We start from the raw sequence: 13,986 nt of genomic DNA, 5'->3' as shown, positions 1-13,986 counted from the left end.
AAGGAATTACAAAAAATGGATCTTTTATATTCTTTAATGAAATTTAAGTCTCTTCTTTACAGAAGCAATTCTCAGTTCCAGGATTCCTGCCATGTGGTATGTTTGTGCCTGCCATGTCATATCATGCATTTCTGTTGCAGCATCTGATCTCAACTCAGTCTAAGTAATTTTTGCCATCAGCTACTGTTACAGACTTGTCTCTCTGTGTGGTTCCATCTTCTTTTTGTTGTTGCTTAATTTATTGGGGTGACACTGGTTAGTAAAATTGTATAGGCTTCAGGGGTACAATTTTATAATACATCATCTGTATATTGAATCGTGTGCTCACCACCCCAAGTCAAGTCTCCTTCCCTCACCATTTATTCCCCCATTTTTCACAACTGATATCCTGGCTACTTACATTAGCTTTAGGTTATGGTTACTAATTTACCTAAGGAATTATTCTATTTCACTTTATAGAAACAGATGGCTTTTTCTAAAATCTCATTCCTCAATGAGGAAGGAAGAGCTCATCTAAAGAATAATTAGTAGGTAGGTGGACTTAATAACCTGAGCATTGAGAGATCAAACACCTGTATCTATCCAATCAGTTCTGATGCCAAAGGAAATAAAGTAAGAACATTTTGGTGGCCTTGGGTATCTATTCCTAATCATCTGTGTTCTTTGAGAAAATGGTGAAACTGACCCACAAAAGAAGATGTATGGAAAGTTTTTCCCCCAACAGATGATTTCTGTTCATCCTGACAAGCATTTTTGTTGTGGATGGTGAGACAGGATTAAGTGCTGAGGCTGCATCTGGCCGAGCGCCAGTTTTGTGGACTTACTTGGCCCACACAAAGATGAAAATGGAAACTTTGGCCTCATAAATTGCTAGGAATCTCAGGCAGGCCTGCTCATGTTTCAGAGCCAGAGGTTTCATCACTGTCTTTTCAGAAAACAACAAAAGCTCAGTGTAGATTAACATTTTCAAATTGTTCAGATGAGATGCCTGACTAAATCTAAGCCTGAGCTACCAAGACACTTCTGATTCTCCTCTGGCTGCTTTGCTGAATCCTCATTTTTTTTTTTTTTTGTCTTAATGTTGGAGTGCCCCGGGACTCACTCCTTGGTTCTCTTCTTTTCTCCAGATACATTATCTAGTTGATCTCAACCAGTCCCCGGACTTTAAATACCATCTATATGTTGTCAACCTACCATTTCAGTCTACCGCAGATACATATCTGTCTATAGACTCTATACCTATCTTTTCACTTGGATGTGTAATAGGTATTCAAATTTACCATATCTAAATCAGTGTACAAATACTCCCTTCCCATCGCCCGCACCCCCCAAATCTGTTTCTTCTCCATCTTCCCAGTCTCAGTAAATGTCAACTCCACTTTCCCAAGAGCCCAGACCAAACCCTTGGGATCATCTTTGACTCTGCTCTTTCTCTTATACTCACAGCAATTCTTTTAGCAATTCGTATGTGCTTTAATAGAATCAGAATCTGACCACTCCTCTCCATCACTGACTTAATTCCAGATCACGTTTATTTTCTATCCCACTAGGCTAATCTCCTTGCTTGCTCTCTTGCTTCCCTACATATATATGTTGTTCATATAGCAAGCATTCATTTAAAAAATACACATAAAACTTATGCACCTTTTGAAACATACACATAAATGGTGATCACCTCCATGCACCCATCACACAGCATCCAAAATTGACATTTGCCTATCTTCTTTTTTTCTATTCCTTCCCCCCCCGCCCTTTTTTTTTTGTGTGTGTGTAGAATAGTTTAAAATAAATTGCAGCAAAGCCATCCTTTTTATCATTAGATCAAGCTGCTCACAACGTTCTAGTTGCTTCTTTTCTCAATGAAAGCCAAATCCTTTATGGTGTCCTATAAAGCCTATGTAATCTTTCACGGCTCCTCCCAAACCATCTCCCACCATCTCCTTCTGTCCTCACTGTGCTTCAGTTACTCCAGACATTCCAACCGTCGCTGCCATCAGCATCACCTGGAAGGCTGATCCCAGCACAGACTGCCCCACCCCCAGAGTTTCCCATTCAGCAGATCTGAAGTGGGCTTGGGGAACTCGTATTTCTAACATGTTCCCAGACACTATTGCTGTCCAGCGGGCATACTTGAGGATCCACCTGCTATCTTGCTCTCCTTTTATTCTCAACAGGCCAGGCAAGATTTTGCATAGGAGTCTCTGCAATTGCTCTTCCCTATGCCCCGAGTCCCTCTGCATTACTCAAGATTCATTTTATGCCATCTCTATTAAAATGGTTATCTTTTGAGAGGCCTCCCCTGAGCACTCCTTAAAATAACATCCCATCTCTTCACTCTTCATAGGAGGCATCGTTTCGTGTCTCTCTCATCGGTCTAATGGTATCCTGGTGTGGAAACCTTGCTGAGTGGGTGCTCACTTCACCGGAGTGGACCCTATACTGCGGAAGCTTCTTGCCTGGGACACGAGACGGGCAGATTCATGTCTTCTTGCCTCAGTGTCACCATTTGCAAAGGAATTTCGGTTGGCGGTGCTTAGCCTTCCCACCTCCCTCCCTGGGCAGAGGCTCATCAAATCAAAAGAGAATAACGTGGACAAGCGTGTGAAGCAGAGCAATCAGCGGATAGCGAGCGCGATTAGGCTGTGCTTTCGGGCACCCTTTTCCCGCACAGACAAACACCCCATCTCCAACCTCCCAGCTACCCGCCGGGGGGACCCGCAGCACCCACTGCAGGCGCCCCCGCCCCGGGCCGCCCCGCCCCGCCCCGCCGGCCCGCGCAGCCCCAGCCGCGGCAGCTGGAGGAGGAGGAGAAGGAAGAAGAGGAGGAAGAGGAGGCGCCGAGGGAGGGGTCCCCGGCCGCCGCGGGAGGCCGCACCGCCGTCCCGTCACGGCGTCGGCGCCGGCGGGGCCGAACCCGGAAGTGGCCGAGCCCGCCGTCCGCCCGCCCGTCCCACCGCCGCCGCCGCCGCCGCCGGCGCCCCGCACTCGGGCGAGCGCGGGAGCCGCGCAGTCAGACGGAGCGAGCGCGCCCGGGCCGAGCGGGCCATGGCCGCGGGGGCCGCCGCCGCAGGTGGTGGCGGCGCCCGGTGAGGCGGGCGGGCGCGCGGCTCCCCCTCCGGGGCGGATGGAACGCGGCTCGGCGGGCGGGCAGTGCCGGCGTCCGCGGCTGGAATGGTGCTGGCGGCGGCGGGCGGTGCCTGCGTTCTGAAGCCCGAGAGGAGCCACCATGGAGACGCCGCCGCTGCCTCCCGCGTGAGTGAGCGGGCGGCGGGCGGGCGGGCTGTGCGGCTGCGGACACGGCGGCGCTGCTCGGGGACGGCCGCCGCCGGCGTGGGGCGCGGGGAGCCGCCGGGAGCCGCCGGGGAGCGGACGCCGGGGGCGGGCGGCGGGCGGTGGGAGCCGCGGGGCGTGACGAGGCGCGGTCCCCGCAGTCCCGAGGCGGGCGGACACTCAGCCCGGCCCGGCGGGGACTTGAGAGGCGCTGCCCGGGATTTCCTGGGAGGGAGGGAGAGAAGGGGCTCCCCTATGATCCCCCCGGAGAAGAGGAGGCTCGGGTTGGGGCTGTGTGTGTGTGGGGGGCTCTGCCCACCGTGTGTGCTTCCCCCCCGGAATGCACGGGCGGCTGGTGCCCCGCAGGCCGACCCCCTCTCGGAGGGATGGAAGCTGGGAGGATGGATGCTCGGGAGTCCGCTGGCAAAAGGGTCCTGGAAAGTACCAGACAGCCCCGGCGGCGTCTCGATGGATTGATCCTAGGTGGCTTGCTTCTCCGAATTTCTAGTAAAATTAATTCGAGGAGCATGTCCATCGCTGGAGAAGCCGTGGGACATGTGACCTCTTTTACCTGGCGCTGCAGAGAACTGTATCCAGAAAACCAGAGCATCCTCTGTTTCCTTGGTACCCTGGACACAGCCCTGGTGCAGCGACCTGCCAGGCACAGGTGTCTTTTTTTTCTTTCTTTCTTTTCTTGGTTCCCAGATACATTTCAAGATGACCGACAACAGAATTACTTCTTAGAAATAATCACAGCTGAACAATTCTATGGAAGATGTCACCTTATTGAGTACATGATTTAAAAAACAACAGCACACATTTTGGCAAAAGTGAACTATATACATCTCTGAGTTCTGATTATGTTCACATTGGATGTGCTTTCCTTTGTTGAACCTTTCTGAAGGAGCAAGAGCCCTTTGAATCCTGACTTTTCAAACCGCAGACACACCTCATTCTGAAGAACGGCTTACCTTGCCATGAGAGTTTATTCATGGAGTCTTAACGTTTTTTTGAGTTTTTTGTGTGTGTGTTTTTGTGGTTTTTTTTTTTACCTTGATTTTGCCAGCTTCATTCCATTCACTCATCTGCCTCATGTGATTATTTGGTAGCATTCCAGCCACACTATGGATATTAGGCTTCTGCTGAATAATTCTTTTGATGCTGAACCATTTTTAGGAGATCGAATAGGATTCAAGAATTAAAATTGTTAAAAGTGCCTATGGATGTTAGCTTGAGTGGAACAGGTCATGGGGATCGAAGGAGCAGATGATAAGCCTCCTGGGCTGATAGAAAGGAGGGCTCAGTTGCTTCTTGATCACTTGGAGGGCTTTGGGGTCTGGTTTGGTTCCTCAGCAGGTTCAGGAAAGCTCCTGATTCCTAGGAAGCATGATGGTGGATTGCTAACATCAGCAGCGTGAGCATAGCACCGGCACAAGTTACGTCCAGGCTTAGAGGCGCCGAAGGCAGGAAATGCTACTTGTATATAGACAACACATAGTATGCACCGTAAATCACATAGATGTTTTCCGAGCAAAGCTGCCCCCTTTATATTAGTTCTCTATAACCCCTTTTTGCTTTTTGAGCAGAGGGTCCTAAAGGAAAGAGAAAGCCCTACCAGTGTGGCTCAGTGTCTGAGTATTGATCCACAAACTAGGTGGTCACGATTTGATGCCAGAATGGGCACATACCCAGTGGGGAGCATGCAGGAGGCAGCCTATAGATGAATCTCATCATTGATGTTTCTATCCCTCTCCCCCTCTCCCATCCTTTCTTTGAAATTAATAAAAATACTTAAAAACTTTTTTTTTTAAAGGGGAAGAACAAGAAGATTTTAGAATGCAGGTGAAAAGAATGGGTGTGAAAAAGCAGGCTTTGGAGGGAGGGAGTAGAGACATAAACAATGATTTAAATATAAATATTAAAAAATAACCGGGGGTTAAGGGGATACTTTGTAAAGTGTATGATGGTCTAACCGCTATGCTGTACATTTGAAACTAATCAAAACAATACTGAATGTAAACTGTTAATTAAAAAAAAAATGAAATAGATGTTTACATGCAAATGTTGATACATGGAATCCAGGAAGGAGCAGCTAATGATAGCTTTGGTTTCTTGCACAATTCTTTGGTATTGAGACTCCATCAATAGCGCCCTAACAATGATAGGCTGAGAGGTAATCGCCTGCAGCGATGAAAGCATTGTTACAACTTCTTTCTATCATGGGTGGCCAGAGTTGGTGAGACTTTTGCATTTAATAATAAATACAAATAGGTTTTATTTTCCCTTGGTCTAACTAGGATTAATTCTCATTCCAGAGTCCCTTAAAAGTGTTGCTTACCTTTCTGTAAATCAGAAATAGTCTTCCTTCCCACCCCTTGGCCTGTTTGCTTCCACTCCCACTAACTTGTTTCTTCCTTCTAATCTGAATCACGGGTGCCTGATTTGAGAGATGCAGGCAGTGTCTTTGGGAAGCAGTTTCTTTGGGCCTCACGGGGCTAGAGCTAGGCTAGGACAGAGGCCGGTGAAAGTTACTGGGAGGGCTTAGCCTTTCATCAGGTTAGATTTGTAGCCTGGGTTTTAAGGCAAAGAAAGATGTTTGACGTGGGCTTAAAGTGCTTTGGATGATGTAGATAGTAGGAACCAGGGACTCAGATCCTCTTTGTTTGAGTGTGTGTTTATTATTTCATTCATTCTGCAAATATTAGAGTGCCCGTGTCTCTGTCTGGCACTGTGTGCGGTACTTTTGCTCATACTTCTCTCTTAGCAGTCAGTTTTACATTGCTTTCAAATCCCACCTTGTTCTCTTTTTGCCTGTTGGCATATTGTCTTGGAGGAATGGAGGCGACTGTGCCCAGGCTCCCTTGTCCCTTCACTACGGGCTTGTTGAAATTAGGTTTTGATTTCTTCTCTTTTTTCCCCCACTCCTCATCCCTTTGATTTTCATATTGATTGTCATTGGGCTTTAATATCTCTGCTTATTGTGTTTTTGCATCCTTGGGTACACAGAATATTTAGACGCTGTTGCATTTTGAATTTTGGGAGATGGTATGACCATGGCGCATGTGCCTCAGAACCTGAAAGGTGTGCAACTAAAAATTAGATGTAAATTAGTAAAGGAGTTTCAGGCCATCAACAGAGATGTACAAAAGGAAATGTAAATGGATAAGCCCTCATCTCAGGAATGTTTTCTGTATTTTAACTTTCTGAGTTATTTTTGAGAGGATTTTCTCCTACTTGTTAGGGAAGACTAGGTAGGAGGTGTAGGACATAGATCATCCTTTGACCTCCCCTCACTGAACAGTTTTCTTGGCCTTTGTTTTCCTACTGTCTCTTATTTCACAAGTTGGCTTTCTCTCTACAAGTCTTGTTTTTTTGTTTGTTTTTTTTGCTTTTCCTTTGCAAAACTAAGCAAACATGCTTCAGATGCAACCATATTTTTTTCCAGTTGATTCCACATCACTGGACACTCTTGAACTTTGGAGGTGTTCAAGCATAGGCTGGCAAACATCTTGTTGACTGAGTTTTAAGGGATTGAAGCAGAAGATTGTAAAATTGGAAGTCCACCATAGAATTGCTGAGTTTTTGGTTTTTTTTGCCAGGCAAATAAATTTTGATAAACTAATGCTCAACAATCAAAGAAAAGACATTTTAGTACCCCTTCCCAATTCAAAAAAGGACATAATCTCAGAATAAAGGATAGTTCTTACGTGGAATAAATTTAGTTTTATGAAAATTTACTACATTGCCTTCATTTTGTCACAGATAAATTAAAAGTTCATTGAGGTCTGACATTTGCAATCCACTGGACCAATGATCTTTAATGTTCTTTCTAATGCTAAGATTCAATTCCTGTCAATTTGGAACTTTGCCATTGGTTATCCCAATATCCAATTGTTTGTCTTTTATAGCCTGCTGGCTATAAGAGTTTAACTAGTTTTTTGTATAACTAGTCCTAATTAAATTGGGCATCTCTCAGATTATAGGTGAACCTCCTCAATGATAGACAAAAACTTTAAAATACTTAGGTAATGTTGAAAGAAGACAAATGGATCCTTGTGTATTAAAGGAAGTGTAATATATAAAGAAATTTTCTAACTGCATTTGGGAACTTGAGAAGTTGATTCTGGAATAATAACATTTATGTAGTAGTCTTGAAATTTTCTGACGCTGGAAAATCACTGCTCCACCTCCCACCCAAAATCCCCCAAACCTGTTTTTGGTTAATATTTTCTAGGGCACTTAGTTGGCATTTAATAAATATTAGTTACTATGCTTTTGTGAAGGTAACTCTAAATGTACTCATCTGTGATTGTTATGGAACTGCACCAGGAGTGTTTATGAAAACTATTCAACTTCTTTCTTAAGATCAAGGTGATATGAAGAATTGAAAATTGTCTTTCAGAATGCTTTTTGATAGAATTCTTCCAAATTCTAAATGTATCTACTGTTCGAAATGAGAGAGTTCAGGTTTTGTTCAGATTTATTGGGTTTCTACTATGACCCGGCTTTGGGAAAAACTCAGAAAACAAAACAAAGTCCTTTTCCTTGAGGTTGAAACTGATAGGGAACAAATACAGAACACAATTACTGTAGTGGGTGGGTTAATATACTTTGTCTTATGCACTTTTTCATTTCAGACTCTTGGCATTTGCTACTGTATTTTTTGGACCAGTTCTTTTCACTGATTCTGCCTTGAAAAACATGCCCTTGCTTTCCATGACATTACCTTTTCTTGGGTTCTCCTCTAGTTTTTAGATTGCTAAATATGACTTACATTGTCTTATTACTTTATTTCATCAACCTGCCTTGTAGTGTAGGTCCTGTAATTTTTTAAATTGTTTTTTTGCAAATTTATTTATTTAAAGCTAGAGGCCCGGTGCACAAAAGTCATGCATGGGTAGGGTCCCTAGACCTGGCCAGCGGTCAGGGCTGATCTGTGGGATGACTGGTTGGGTGACCAGTGGGGATCCTCCCCCCTGGCCCTGCCTTGGCCCGCCTGGCATCTCCTGCTCACAGCCCTGCCCCCCACTGCCACTGCTGGTTGCCTCCCTCTGTGGGGCAATCGCCTCCCTCCCTCCTTGCTGGCACTGGCCTTGGCTGGCCTGGGGACTGGGGGCAGCTCCTGCTTTCAGTGTCTGCCCCCTGGTGGTCAGTGCACATCATAGCAACCAGTCGTTCCACCAGTTGTTCTGTTTGGTTTATTTGCTTATTAGGCTTTTATTATATAGGATATATTTTTATTGCTTTTTAGAGAAATGAAGGGAGAAGGATAGAGAGATAAAAATATTGATGAGAGAGGAATATAGCCATTGGCTGCCTTCTGCACACCCCACACTGGGGATTGAGCCTGAAACCCAGCCATGTGCCCTGACTGAGAATTGAACCAGTGACCTCTTGGTTCCAATTGCTGAGCCACACTGGCTGGGCAGGTCTCTTATAATTATCTTTTTTTCAGAGGTAAAATTACTTTCCCAAGCTTATCATAGAGGAGAATCTGGGACTCTAATCTCTCTCTGTGGATCACTCTTTTGTCTTCCGTGGCTTCTCATCTGTTACTGTTCATTGGCAGTAGCTGTTCTCACAGATGCAGGCCTTGGCCACTTCTTCTTTTCAATCAGCTATTAATTGCTAAACTGTGGCTCCATCTGTTTCTTAAGACTGGGCTCAAGAGCTGTGCTTCAAACTTGAATCTACTCTTAGCTCATATCTCAGATTTAACATTTCTAAAGCTGAGTTCATAATCTTTGTTCTGAAACTGATTTCCCTTTATAACATCTCTACTTATTCAGTGGAATAATCAATCTACCCAAATCCTTGGAATGGTCTTTGATTTCTGTCTTTTGTCACCCTCCACATCTTAACAGCTCCCAGGTCTGTTGAGCCTCGGTTTCAAGTGTCCATTCTGACTGCTACTATTTTAATGAACAGATTTCATCACTTGATACCGATTTTCCTTCTATTGAGCTCTGTTTTCTCTCCTCACCTTTAAGTCCACCTACTATTTGACACCCCTCCTCCCCACCCCCACCCCAATATCTTAGAGTGATGTCAAAACTAGCTATCTCAGCCAGGTAGTCACAGCCCTCCATCATTCTGGCCATATCTTATGTGTTCAGAGTCTGCCTTATCACAAGCCAGGCGTTGCCAGGCTTTTTCCTGCCCCCAGTTAAAATAACTGAGTTGGAGCCCCATTTCCTTCAGAAAGTCTTGCCTATTTCCTTCAACTCATTCCAGCTCTCTTTGCATTCCAGTGGTCTTTATAATTAGTAGCCTGTAATCTTGCACCTGTATGGTTGTGCCCTTCCTCCGCGGTTTCAGATGTGCCTCCCCGGTTAGATGGTAACCGGAGAATGCTGCTGTGTTCAGCCTCCTTGATATCCCTCCCCCTGCTTAGCACAGGGCACGCAGTAGGCATCTAGGCAGGGCTTCCCTCCTTGATTTACTAACAGTGGTGGTTATCTGGAGTATTATTAATAATTTTAATTGACTATTGCAATTAAAGACGAGGAAGACCAATAAAATCCATAAAAATATATCTCCATACTCAGTGTAGCTCCCTACGTTAACATTTTTCTTCTGAACTCTGTTTATATTCGAAAGTGTTTAGAGCTTGGATAATTCCCTGAGGCAAGTGGGGGAGGTGTTATTACCTTTGACTTTCATGTTATGGCTTATATTAGACATATTTGTGGAATAACAAAACCTTTTTTTATAATTAAACAGTCTGAAGCCCAGAGAGGCCGAGTAATTAATTCAAGGTCAGTTGGTTAGTATTTGGCTTAGGCAGGAGGACAATCCGGGTCATCCAGCTGATTCTGGCCCTCTCTTCTACTGCCTTTGCATTCAAGCGCTGGAAAATAGAGCCCATTCAACTGAATTGCCAAGTCATATTGCTGCCCTCTCTTACCAGCCAAGTGATGGCAATACTAGGAAAAGTGGCCAAACAGTATCAGAAATATGAGTGATAAAAGACGTGAAAATGTTCGAAATGGCTCACCAACCTCCTTTTCTTGTGGAACCTCATAAACATCTCACTCCGACGGTGCTTTGTTAATTGTTTATAACATATTCTTTAAAATAAGAGTGATCTTGCATAAGATATGTTTTTACTCTGGTCCCTTTCCTGGTAACAGGCACTGTCAGGGACAAAAAGTGCCTGATTGTGCTCTGTTTGTCATGTAGGTGGGAGGGAAAGAAGGAGAGAGAGCTGAGTTGAACTGAAGCAGAGCTTTATACAGCTCTATTGTTCCGTCTGAGAGCAATTATGCTCCAGCTTCCATCAACCTCTCCACCTCAGACACCCCAACCACCTCCTCCTGCCAAAGCCTTCCCCACAACTTACCAGAAAGCCACACAGCCAAGTCCTGGGGGCTGGAGAGGGGTGGCATGTAATACCTCCCTCTGTCCACCAATAGGTTTAATACCCTGCCTTAAGGGATAATCCATTTTATTTGTTTTAAAATATATTTTTATTGACTCTAGGAAGAGAGAGATAGAAACATCAATGATGACAGAGGATCATTAATTGGCTGCCTCCTGCACACCCCCTAATGGGGATCGAGCTTGCAACCTGGACATGTGACCTTGACCAGGATCAAACCTGGGACCCTTGAGTCTGCAGGCCAACGCTCTGTCCACTGAACCAAACTGCCTAGGCCAAGGGCTAATCCATTTTAGTAACATTGGGCATTTCCAGTTTTTCTAGATGTTTTATTTCCAGTTCTGGGAAATCGGAAAGGTAACTTTTAGCAATATGTATTATGCTGAACTGTTTGGTGGCGTTATTTTGATGTCATCTGTAAGATGTTCTGTGTCTGGATAGGAAGTTTTGCTAATCTCACAAGATGCTTCCATATACAATTCTAAAACTATATACTGAAGGTATAGTTCAAGTTCTTACATGTCTAGATAGATATTAACACTTAAAAATATATATTTTTTATTGATTTCAGAGATGAAAGGAGAGGGAGCCACCTATAGAAATATCAATGATGAGAGAGAATCATTGATCGGCTGCCTCTTGCACACCCCCACTGGGGATTGAGCTCACATCCCGGGCATGTGTCCTTGACCAGAATTGAACCCGGGACCCTTCAGTCCGCAGGCTGATGCTCTATCCACGTAGCCAAACTGGCCAGGGCCAGACATTAACATTTTAAGCTATATTTATTTGTGTAATAGCACCATATATTTATAGGTCACAGTTAGTCTACTGGTTCTGGACCTAATAAAAGTTTAAATTCTAAACGCTTGTAGGAAATTTGCAAAGCATGTCTCTTTTCCTTTGGTTAATTGCAAAAACTGAAAAGACAACCAAACCTTAAGGAGGGTTTTGCAAGAGAGAAAGCCTTCTACATTTTACAACCTGTAAAAGTTTGTAATAGTGTGGAGGTTGTTTGGGTGAGATGAAGGATGTGAGACTATGCTGTTGGGAAACTGTAGTGACATGACACATATTAGTTGAAATATTAATTATAGTTCTGATATTCTGGACTTGTGTAAGGAAGCAATGTTAGTACTATAACCAGCATCAGAATGCAAGTTTAGCTAGGACAGTGGTCAGCAAATTCATTAGTCAACAGAGCCAAATATCAACAGTACAACGATTGAAATTTCTTCTGAGAGCCAAAATTTTTAAACTTCTTCTAACGCCACTTCTTCAAAATAGACTCACCCAGGTCGTGGTATTTTGTGGAATAGCCACACTCAAGGGGCCAAAGAGCTGCATGTGGCTCACGAGCCGCAGTTTGCCGACCACAGAGCTAGGAAGACGGCAAAGAAAACCAAAGTGATATTGTAAAGTAATGGAGAAACTTCAGAGCCTTACAGCATGGTGCTGACTTTGAAAACAGCAGCTGCTCACGTGAACTGGGCAGAAATTTGTGAGTAATGGTGGGTGACTCATTGCAGGCAGGGGAGTCTTGCAGCTTTTGAGGTGAACAGGCAAAAGGGAGAGCAGAGATGGTGGTCACCCAGGGCTAAGTATTTGTGTTCTGCATGTGAAAATGTCTAGTCCCCTGTTACATTTTGCAGCTGCATCATTCACGTGAATTATAGCATTGTTTCTGCCAGAAAGCGTAAAAAACATAACCAACCCATATTTTGTAGTGTTTGTTCTCAATCTGAGATGATTGTCCTGGAGTGGGAGTTAAGTAGGTGGTGGGGCACATTAAATCACTTTAAAAAATTTATGCATAGCCTCCATTCACCCCTACTCCTGGAGATTCTGTCATTCTTAGTCCTATAGAAAGGGCTTGCCTGAATCTTCATGCGAAGTGGGTTGGTGAAGTGTAGTTTGAAAAAAATTGCTTGGGTCATTGTGATTCTTCTGTCCCTGTCCACTGGACATCACTGTGCCCAAGTAAATGATGCACATGTTAAAGAAATTGGACCTAATTTTTAAAGCGCCCTCAAAATGTTTGCAGTAGGTTTAAACCTTTGCCTCATTGTGGAGTCTTGACCCTTCAAAGGGGACAGCCCAGTCTCTATTTGCTTCTTCTTGGAGAATTCAGTTGTTGTCGGTAATGTGTTCTCAGCCAGAGTTAGAAAGTTAGCTGGTCAGAGAAGCCACCTTTGCCCACAGCTGGGAATGTGCAGAAGAGTCAGTCATTGAAAGAAGGCTTTAGGATTATCTAACAAAACATGGCAGTGTGCTGGAAACCAAACCCTTGGAAGGCTCAACTATTTTAGAGTATGTTTTGTAACAGTAGACCATTGGATAATTTTAAGGCTGATTATGGAATGTAGAATAAGGGAAAGACTTAAAAGCGGAAAACCTTGAGAAAGTATCTCCTCCAGATATTTTAAAGAAGACAGTTCTCAGAACGAAGAGCAAAAGAAGCAGGGACAAGATATAATTCTGCACTTAACATGGTATAACTTAAAGAGTTACCTTCCACTTAGCTGCTTCCTAGTATGTGTTTATTTCCCATATCTGTAGTTTTAGACATGAAGTGTAATGTTCTGTTGCTTATTTCTATTTCTGAATGAGAGGCCATCTAACACAAAACCACATAGGAAATGGGAAAATGCGAAAAGGGCTTTAGTGTTGCAGATGTAGATTTGTGCAGCAGGGTGCTGTTTTTAAGTGGCTGTCAGTACAGAGAACACTAAAAAAAAGTTTTAATGCTATTTCTTATTTCTCTAAGCATTTGAATAAAGCCTTTTCTTTGCAGAGTTCCTGGAATACATAAAGAAAGTGGGAGCTGAAAATAGCTTTCAGAAAGCACCAATGTAGGCATTATTGGTTGTGTGGTAGCTGTCTTAAAGTTAATTCTCTAATACTAGAAGTCTTAATTTCTTTTTTTTTTTAAATATATTTTATTGATTTTATACAGAAAGGAAGGGAGAGAGATAGAGAGTTAGAAACATCGATGAGAGAGAGTCATCGATCAGCTGCCTCCTGCACACCCCCCACTGGGGATATGCCCGCAACCAAGGCACATGCCCTTGACCGGAATCGAACCCGGGACCCTTCAGTCCCCAAGCCGATGCTCTATCCATTGAGCCAAACCAGTCCCGGCTAGAAGTCTTAATTTCTAATTTCTCAAGTAAATATAAGCATTCTTGGCTTTTAAGGATATTCTTTCTAGGGCAGAGTTGCTTTTTCTATTTTGAACATTTTCTGAAAAACTTGCTATGGTAGTTTGCTGATCCTCAATATTATATTTTCTCTGTACTGTAAACTTCAAATTACCAAACTACAAGCTGATGTAA

At 43.9% G+C, this 13,986-nt stretch overlaps 1 protein-coding gene across 2 annotated transcripts in view; it reads left to right on the top strand.

The window, feature by feature from the left end:
- The first annotated feature begins 2,878 nt into the window (after positions 1-2,878).
- KLHL2 (kelch like family member 2) overlaps positions 2,879-13,986 on the top strand; it is a 77,692-nt gene continuing 66,584 nt past the window's right edge. Inside the window, exon 1 of one of the 2 annotated variants that reach the window (XM_036423227.2) lies at positions 2,879-3,252. In XM_036423227.2, coding sequence (XP_036279120.1) covers positions 3,227-3,252 — 26 coding nt within the window. In that variant the 5' untranslated portion in view covers positions 2,879-3,226. The remainder of the gene's footprint in view (positions 3,253-13,986) is intronic. The other variant, XM_036423226.2, reaches the window with a different exon arrangement.

Source organism: Pipistrellus kuhlii, unplaced genomic scaffold (genome assembly GCF_014108245.1).
Source record: "Pipistrellus kuhlii isolate mPipKuh1 unplaced genomic scaffold, mPipKuh1.p scaffold_m20_p_8, whole genome shotgun sequence".
In the NCBI taxonomy this organism is placed as follows: Eukaryota; Metazoa; Chordata; class Mammalia; order Chiroptera; family Vespertilionidae; genus Pipistrellus; species Pipistrellus kuhlii.
The sequence above is the reverse complement of the archived record's forward strand: the minus strand, read 5'-3'. Positions and strand labels throughout refer to the sequence as shown.